The sequence below is a fragment of the Etheostoma spectabile genome, chromosome 3 (assembly GCF_008692095.1).
Source record: "Etheostoma spectabile isolate EspeVRDwgs_2016 chromosome 3, UIUC_Espe_1.0, whole genome shotgun sequence".
Lineage (NCBI taxonomy): Eukaryota > Metazoa > Chordata > Actinopteri > Perciformes > Percidae > Etheostoma > Etheostoma spectabile.
In genome coordinates, this window is record NC_045735.1 from 1,105,891 (window position 1) to 1,115,477 (window position 9,587).

At 40.4% G+C, this 9,587-nt stretch overlaps 1 protein-coding gene across 5 annotated transcripts in view; it reads right to left on the reverse strand.

Moving 5' to 3' along the window:
- zgc:152863 (sushi domain-containing protein 6) overlaps positions 1-9,348 on the reverse strand; it is a 20,297-nt gene extending 10,949 nt beyond the window's left edge. For 2 of the 5 annotated variants that reach the window (XR_004331441.1, XM_032512094.1), the window contains exons 1-2: positions 9,043-9,346; positions 2,451-2,557 (exon numbers count right to left, since the gene is read on the reverse strand). Coding sequence is in view for 4 of the 5 variants with exons in the window: in XM_032512094.1 (XP_032367985.1) it covers positions 2,451-2,544 (94 nt within the window). In the remaining variant the exon portion in view is untranslated. Of the gene's footprint in view, positions 1-2,450; positions 2,558-9,042 lie in introns of all 5 variants that reach the window. The other 3 variants (XM_032512097.1, XM_032512095.1, XM_032512096.1) reach the window with 3 other exon arrangements.
- Between the last annotated feature and the right edge of the window lie 239 nt (positions 9,349-9,587).

The following is a 9,587-nucleotide window of genomic DNA, read 5'->3' on the forward strand; positions in this document are numbered from 1 at the left end:
ATGGAAATGTGGAAATAAATGTTAAAAAGACATCTGTATGATGCGTGGCCGTTTTCAATCATTAATAGCCTCTTCCTCACATGATTGCTATTGGTTCATGTTGTCTCAAAATTAAAATGTTTCTTATTAAAACCTCTTCTTTCTTATATCTCCGCCAACTCTGCTCCTCATGGGTTTTGTTCTCTTTCGGCTTTAAAGGAGAGGATAAACATTTTCACAAGCTGCCACTGCCAGCTTCTATTTCAGGGCTGTAAAGAAATCCCAGGGGAGGCTAGTGCGGGAAGAAGTATTCAGAACATTTAGTTAAGTACAAGTATTCATACCACACTGTGAACATGCTTCTCTACAAGTAAGAGATCTGCATTTAAACCTTATGGAGGTAAAATTATTTAAGTGTTATCAAAGATTCTCTATGACTTAAGAGCCCCAATGGTGCGAAACTGTCCACACTCTCGGTCTATTAAATGGATGAAGTTGTATTTGCATATTGTATTCATGTTTTCTTTTGCTGACATTAGATATTCACACAGCTGAAAGACATATTTAGCATTAAAAAAATAGGGTTAGGGTTAGTTTTGTTACAGTGTTTGGAAACGTTAGTTGACGTTAGCTTGTCCGTGGTTCCAGTTTGTTCCTGAGACAGAAATTGATTTGTCCGTCTGAAAAAATACCATTTTAGTGTCAGAAGGTTCTAGAGATTTGTGGCTTGTGGAAGAATGGGTCCAGTGTTTACTCTAGGTGACTATGGGGTGACGGAGTTAGTCATGATCCATGTTCACTTCAGGAGCTCAGGAGCTGCCTCCACCCTGAGTGGAGCCGGCTCTGGCGCTATCAGAAAAATGCACTTTAAAGTATGAAAAGTAAAACTCAATTATTCTTTATGTTTAAAGATGACTGTTGGGGCATTTTTGGCATGTATTTGTATAGGACAGCTGAAGATATGAGGGGGGAGAGGGGGGGGGGGGGTCGGGCTGCAGCACAGGGCATTAAAGAGTACTCCTCTATATAAGGTGAGGTACCCAGGCTCCGTAAACGGAGTGAACTGACGGCTCTATAGAGGGTCCGGAGTTGGTTTTTACATACATGAATGAATGCAGCGTACTCTGAGCTCTTTTCCATCTTCACATCTGCACATGAGTCACTTTGTGTGTCCCTTTGTGTGTCATTTTGCGACAGTACACGCTTTAAATAAGGTTCAGTATGTTGTCACGCATAAGGGATCCGGGGCGTGGAGTCCATATCTGGTGGTTTTCTCTACAAAGATTGAATCGGCTGCCTCCTAATTTGTCTGAAATCTATCTTTCTCCGCTTAATGAACCCACAGACAACACATACAAGATGGATTTATTGATTTGTACTTTACTTTGAATAGAGCTTTGAGCTACTGAGGGCCATTGAGGAAGCCCCTGGCAGAAGTGGGAGAAAAGTTCATTATTTTATGGATTTCACAAATTTCAGTTTGACGCGGGCGCGCCCACCTTTGCTTGCAGCCGGATCCGGGTCCCATGGCGTTATGCTCGTAAACTCAACTCACACCGGGTAGCCAGTAAACCGTTTGAATCTGAAGAATGTGCAACTCACATCTTCCCTCTACTCACATTAGGGAGTGAAACCCACAACCACCTCCGTGTTGCCCAACGGGCAGAGCAGCCAACACTGCTACCCACTTCTGCTATTTCTTCACCTTCCATCCTAAATGTCTGCATCTACAGAAATATGGTTTCCACTGCCCCCGTAAGCTCCTTAAACCAAAACATCAATCATCACCTGAGAGGTGTGAGGCTGAGAGTGGAAAGTTACTAAAAATGAAACTACTGTGGGGGGAAAAACAGAAAGGTTGAAATCAGATTAAATGTATTAATAACTGGAGCTTCAGATAGTTGATTACAATATAAAGTGTACAGTTTTGATAAGAAGAAGAAGAACCAGACAGTTCAGTTTCGAATCTCTTAAACAGCCAAACAGAAAGTGTCTACTTCCTGCAACACGCTGTTTCACACTCAGCCACCACACTGTGTGCCATTAAGGAACATTTATCTGGCTCGTGTTGACAATAAAAAGGCTGTTTCAGTATCCCACTGCTGTGGCACATCTCAAATAAATGATAAGAAGTCCCTACTCACATGGGACTGGTATTACCTAAGGGACCTCTTGTAATGTGTAATAATTGTGGAGGTCGTTTGTGAGCTTATTCCTGTGCAAATTTGTATTGTCTGTAATTTTTCAAGGAAAAATTCCACTGCCAATTGCCTTTCATATTTTACCAAACACAGAGGTTGTGGGATAACATTAGTCCCGTGCACATAAGATCTCTGGGATTTGAGGTTGTTCTGTATTTCTAGATCACACGAGGTCGCTTGGTAATACTAGTCCTGTGCAAGCAAGGCGTTAATAAATCAATGAATAAATGCATGAATGAATAAATGCATCAACGGGGTCAGAGGTCGTACCTGCCGTGAGGAGCGGTGAGAAGGCCAGGAGGAGGAGGCCACAGACCAGACTGACGCGTCCACACAGCGATGCATTCAGGACGGACGCAGACATCAAACCAGACTTCCTTCAGACAAAAACAACAGATGAAGAGTTAAAAGCAGAAAGCACACAAACACTGCAACAGTCACGCCTCTCTCACTACAAGCAGCTCTGATTAAAAGATTCAAAGGTTAAGAAAATTGTTGTTTTTTCAGTTTAAAAGCGCGTTGTTGTTTGAGCAAATAAGATCACATTTGTCATCAGCGTGTGACAAATTAATGTTACACCTCACTGGGATTAAAGGGGATCTGATCCCATTGAACCAAATGTAACGCATGTTACCTTGAATAAAATAACGGATTTCTCTGTTTGAACATTGCTGTAAAAACAGTCGGTATAAGGTAAGTACGTAACTTAACAAAATATAACAACATAGGTCACGCTGGTTTTAGACATTTTAACGTGGAAATGTGACATATTATATCTTCAAAGGCCTCATATTGTAAAAAGTGAGATTTTTGTTTTGTTTTTAATTATAAAAGCAGGTTAAGGTGCTATACAAAAACTGTGAAAGTGTCAAAATGCCCAATCACCAGAAAAATGCCCACGTTCAGAAACTGTGCCTTTAAAAAGGAGCTGTCAGGACTTCTGTACCGTTGTGATATCACAACAATATTATAAATAATGATAAATAATAAAATAAAATAATTAACACACACACACACACACACACACAATCAAATCAGATGATGCTAAAGAAAGCGCAGACGTTTTCTGGAAGGGTTTTAAAGAGACAGGTGCCAAAACGGAGCGTTCCAGACAGACGGCGAATACAGATATATTCAGACATATAGCATGAGAAACCTTTTGTTTTTTGAATATTAAAGCATGTAAACCTGTTCTAGTAGAAACCCAAACTACCCTTACAGTATAATATGGGACCTTTCTCCTGTGCTACGTCCGATCAAACCACCCCTGTAAAACTGCCCTTCACCTTTCAGTTGAGCGATAGCGAAACTGTCACCTCACCCTGTTTAGTGTTTCAACACTGACCAAACACACATACACACACATATATACACACATATATACACACACTCACTCACGCCTGACAGCGCAACAGCTGAGCAACAAACAAAAGAGAAACCCAACACCCCCCCACCACAGCAACCCAAACTCTTTCTCCAGATGACTTGCACAGTACTTATCCCTGAGACGCAACTTCCCGTGCCGACCTCAGAGTGTCAGCCTAAATGCCAGCGTCTGAAAACCTGTGTGTGTGTGTGTGTGTGTGTGTAGGTGTTGTTTCTGTCTTAAGTATGTGTTTTGTGCTTTAATGTCAGGAGAGATGCCAGTCATCTCTGGAGTGGTGAGGGAGCGAGGGAGGGCCCCCCCCCACCAGCTCAGGTGCCAGTGGTCACGCACAGACACAACACGACACACACACAAAACACACACACACACACACACACACACACACACACACACAACACACACACACACCACACACACATACATATACACACAGACACAACACACACAATCTTATGTGACCACAGTCTGCGTGGGAGGTCTGGCTCTTAGTCATCCCAGCTCTCCGTGATATTATACCTTCAGCTGTGATGTTTGTCAAGATGCAAAACAATCATCGCGACCACAGAAAATAGAAATGGATTATTTTAATCAATTTAATTAATCCAAATAACAAAATGTTGTCATGCAAATCACAAAGGTCAGATTTTTTTTTTATTACCTTCAGTAGAAGTGGTTAAGTAAAAGTACTCAGATATTAACTTACTAAAGTAAAAGTACTCGGTAGGTTATGTTTTGTATTCATAACCTGAAATTGAACTAAAGTCTCACTTAAATCTACTTAAAGTATGAAAAGTAAAAGTACTCCTTGTGCAGTAGAGTGTAGAGAGATGTTTCTGGATTAATATTCCTGCTGCATTCAGGTGCATGTGCAACACATATACTGTTGGGTAGTTTAATCTACAGTGATGCATTATATTCTATAAGATCCTCATATGTTTGTAGCATCGCTGTCCTGTGAGAACCACGTATCTCTTAAATGTTTTTAACGGTTTCATGGTGTCAGAACAACTGTTTTCAGCTTTGGTGACGATGCATTTTCCAGCTGATCCGAGAGGCTTTTTAAAGACTGTAATTAGCTTAAGAAGTAGAAGAAATTTCACCTATATAAAGACACATAGAGGAACACTTCATCCTTTAGTTTGTCACAAACATTCAACATCAACACATCTGGAGATACATGGTTTTTACTGAAGAGTAATTAAAGCTATAGTGCAGTAAAAAGTACAATGTGTAAGTGTACGTAAAGTCAACAGTACTTTAAGTGCAGCACTTTCAGGAGCCCGCTCTGGTTTTGTGCACACACTCTTTTAGTGGTAATTAAAATGAAAGAGGTCAGACATGATGTCTTGTGTTAAACGACGTAAAGTAACATTTTGCAGCTGTGAACTGGCTCTTTTTTGGAAATGTTTCCAGGCATACATGAAGTGAAGCATCTTCTGTTTCCTGCCACAACAGCCATTTGTTTGGTGAAAACAGAAGAGGAGCTGGTAGTTAGCAGGAGTGATGACGGAGACAGAAAATGAAGGATACACTGAGGTCGTAATGTTGTGTCTACGCCCACTGGCCCACATCTGAAGGCTGCTTGATCAGGAGCTGCGTTGGCGACTCGTTCTGCTCGGCTGAGTTATAGTATTTGTGAAACCGACCGGTACAAAGAGCGTCAAGTTCTTTTAGTGTAGTAAAACATTTACTGAATCTTGTTTATACACACACACACACACACACACACACACACAACGGATGTTTGAACTGATAATGGACACATTGGTTTGTTGTTCGGGGTCTCAGAGACACACTTTTCATACATACACACACACACACATACATATATATATATATATATCTCACACACACACACACACATACTATATACTTTTCATGATGATGATATGTTTACACTATATACACACACACACACACACACACACACACACACACACACTGTATATATAAACATATTGGGTTTTAACAAGATTTGATTTAAAGTTAAAAAAGCATTCGAAAGGAAATATTTCGCAACTATTTTTGTAATTTTTTACAGCAGTGAGGAAGTTTTTTTTCTTCTGTTTTTTTACACAGATAACACCTTCAAAACTTCCCCTTAAATTGGAAATAATGATTAGGACATGTGACCTAGGGGGTAGCATGTTACCTCCACCTGCTGCGTGCGTCTGACAGGCGGTCGGGGCTTTGTTAAAGCCTTGAACAGCCTGAGTACACAATGAAGGCTACACAGTGGAAGTGCTGATGCTGCATGATGGCAGGGGGGAGGGGGGGGAGGGGGAGGGGAGGGGAGGGGGGGAGGGGGGGGGGGGGGGTGTCACAGGGACCAGCTTGTTACAATGTGCTGCAGCGTTTGGTTTTATGACTAAATTCATATAACACTTCATGTTCAAAGTCAGTTCTGGTCAAACCAGAATTAATTAGTAGAGCGTTGTGTGTGTGTGTGTGTGTGTGTGTGTGTATACAGCATACTAAACACGTTTATTTTTGGATTTCTGGTGGTTTGCATTGTGATGATGAAAACTGGAAGTCAGTAATGTGCTATTATTGTTGATACTGTAAATGTTCCTGTAAGAAAATCAGACACTAGATTTCATATTAACTCATTAATTTAGATATTTATGAATGCATTTATACCAGTTCCTCATATTGGGTTAGTGTTATTGAGTGCATAGGCTTTTGAATACATTTTGAATGTGTGTTTTTTCTGATGTTGGTAGTGAACTGCTGCGTACATTTGCCCTCACAGAGATAAATAAAGTTGCATTGAATTGCACTAAAACGGCAACCCTGTGTTGCTATGGAGAACTTGAGTGTTATCTGTGGGTCAAGCGGAGCCACTTGAGGTAAGGGAGGGTCACGGCACGTCTGGTGACACACCTCCAAGAACAGACGTTTGGTTTGTTATGAATCTAAAGATGAGAAATTAATTATTTCAATATTAATTCACTTTTTTTTTTTATTGGTCTATGTAATGTCCAAAAAAGGTGAAGAATACCTTTGTGTGACCAACCAAAAACCCAGAGATCTTCATTTTACAAACAGCGAATAAATTCATATCCTCACAATTTGATGAATCTGAAACCAGAGCATGTTTGCTGGAAAATAACTGATTATTCTAATCGACTAACCAACTAATCATTTCAGCTCTGGATCTAACTGATGTGAAAATAAACTCTTAAAATACATCCCTGAAACGCTCACCAACCTCTGAAACCGGCTTTAACTTCCCCTGAGACCACTGTAAGCTCCTTAACAAACCTGAAATCCCCTCAAACCTCCTTTAATAAACCCTTAAATCACCTGAGATACACTCAAACCTCCTTTAATAAACCCTTAAATCACCTGAGATACACTCAAACCTCCTTTAATAAACCCTTAAAACACCTGAGATACACTCAAACCTCCTTTAATAAACCCTTAAACATCCCCTGAGAACACCAAACCAACCTCCTTTAATAACACTTAATCACCTGATTACACTCAAACCTCCTTTAATAAACCCTTAAAACACCTGAGATACACTCAAACCTTCTTTAAAAACCCTTACTCCTGAATACACCAACCTCCTTTTAAAACCCTTAAACTCCTGAGATACACTCAAACCTTCTTTAATAAACCCTTAAAACTCCTGAGATACACTCAAACCTCCTTTAATAAACCCTTAAAACTCCTGAGATACACTCAAACCTCCTTTAATAAACCCTTACAACTCCTGAGATACACTCAAACCTCCTTTAATAAACCCTTAACAAACCTGAAATCCCCTCGAACCTCTTTAATAAACCCTTAAAACACCTGAGATACACTCAAACCTCCTTTAATAAACCCTTACAACTCCTGAGATACACTCAAACCTCCTTTAATAAACCCTTAAAACACCTGAAATCCCCTCAAACCTCTTTAATAAATATTCTATATATTATATATATATATAATATATTTATATATATATATTATCGGCGTATTTTAGGCATTTCCCGATCTATCGATATCGGCTTTTTTTCTAATATTCATTCATCCGAATCATTTATAATGACAAATAAATGATTCTGTTAAATGAATAATATTATTAAAAAAAAAAGAAAAGAAAACGTCAGTCATCCATGTTATGAGCGTTGGCGTTGCATAGTCCCTGTTGGCAACACTGATTGTTTTGTTGCTGTTATTGTGTTTTTGCATGAGAAGTACTTTTATTTTTGGTACTTTTACTACATTTCAATGCTGATACCTTTGTCCTTTTAGTTTAATATGATTTTGAATACAGAACTGATATGGCGACTTGCACCAAACAAAAAGTACATATGAGGCCGATACATTTAACTCCCAACTAGCCACTAAAAGAAGTGAAGAAGCAGCTTTTCTTCTTAACTTCCTATCATTTTGAGATCTATAACACACACACACACACACACACACACACACACACACATACACACACACACACACACACACACACACACACACACACACACACACACACACAGCTGTCCTGTGGTGTGTGCATGTTGTCATTGTGTGGAGGGGCTGTTATTGTGTTTTTGTTCAAAGGACTTTTAGTTTCATATCTTAAGTTTGTATTTATGCATTTTATTTATCAGAACTTTAATAGAGGTTGATATGTTTCTGGTAATATATGTATCGGCTGATTTATCGGCATATCCATCTCTAGTAGACAGCCCAGGCTCCACAAACAGCAAGAAAACCAAGGCAGGTGGTTTTTGTTGCCATTTGTGGAGCCTGGGCTGTATGAGCAGATGTTGGCTGTATGTGACAAAAAAAAAAATGTTGTAACCTTAAAGAACCTGTGACATGGCTTAGAGCACCTTTAAAGGCCTGTGGGGTCCCCTCAGGGCCAGATAGCAACACAATAATAAAAAAGCTCCTTTAGGGAAACTTCCTGTGATGATAACTATCAGGAACAATTACCCCTCTGTTGCCCCACCTGTACATTACATATTGCCTATTTATAGTTTAAATGCTTTTATTTTTTTTTAACATATGCTATAAATATCAGATTACCTCATGAATGTAAAGCATGCAGTTCATACGTGGGCTATTCCAGCATCCTTTGCACTCTTGTCTTACTATATAAGCTACTTTTATGTTTATCCTGCTTGGTGTCCATGTTTTAGCTGCATGTATCTGTAGGCTACCAATTGGGAAATTCCCTTGTATGTGTGTCTATGTATATGTGTAAGCTCAATAAAGCAGATTATGTCCTCTTATATTACTGTAACGTCGATCATTAATAATAGGCACTGAACAGTTAATGCCATCTCTATGTGAATTTAAAGCAATGCCGTTAATTAAATCAATCGCATATCCTGAACATAAAACCACGGCGGCGGAACCGTCGATGCGCTGTTGATTTAAAATCACCGGGAGGTAAAGCAGAAACACCCACGGCTCCTGATGTCTTCGAAAGGACTAAATATAAATAAAGCAGATAAAAAGGCACGGACGTCTCACCTGAGAGCCGCGGACGAGGCAGCGGAGCGGTGTGTCAGCACGGGAGCGGCCGTGGAGGCTGCAGGGGAGCCGGCCGGTGTCTGCCGACAGGTTGGAGGACGTGAAGCGAAGATGGATCGATATGTCTCCGTCCGTCTGTCCCTCCCTCCGTCTGTCCCTCCGTTAGCTGAAGCTCGTGCCGCTGCTGCTCAGCAACAAGTGGGACCTTTTCGGCTGCTCTCGCCCCCTGACTCATCGATCAGCTGTTCGACACCGAACAGCCAGGCCTGCGATTGGCCGCTGCGAGCCGCCAAGCACCGCCCACCTGCGCGGTTTCGTCACATTCTGGAAAAACACACACACACACACACACACACACACACACACACACACACACACACACACACACAAACACACACACACACCACACACACACACACACACACATACAAATTAATAGTTAATATGAAATCTATGTGTGATTTATTGCAGGAACATTTACAGTTATAATATTAGCACATTACTGATTTTCAGTTTTTATCATCGCAATGCAAACCACCAGAAAT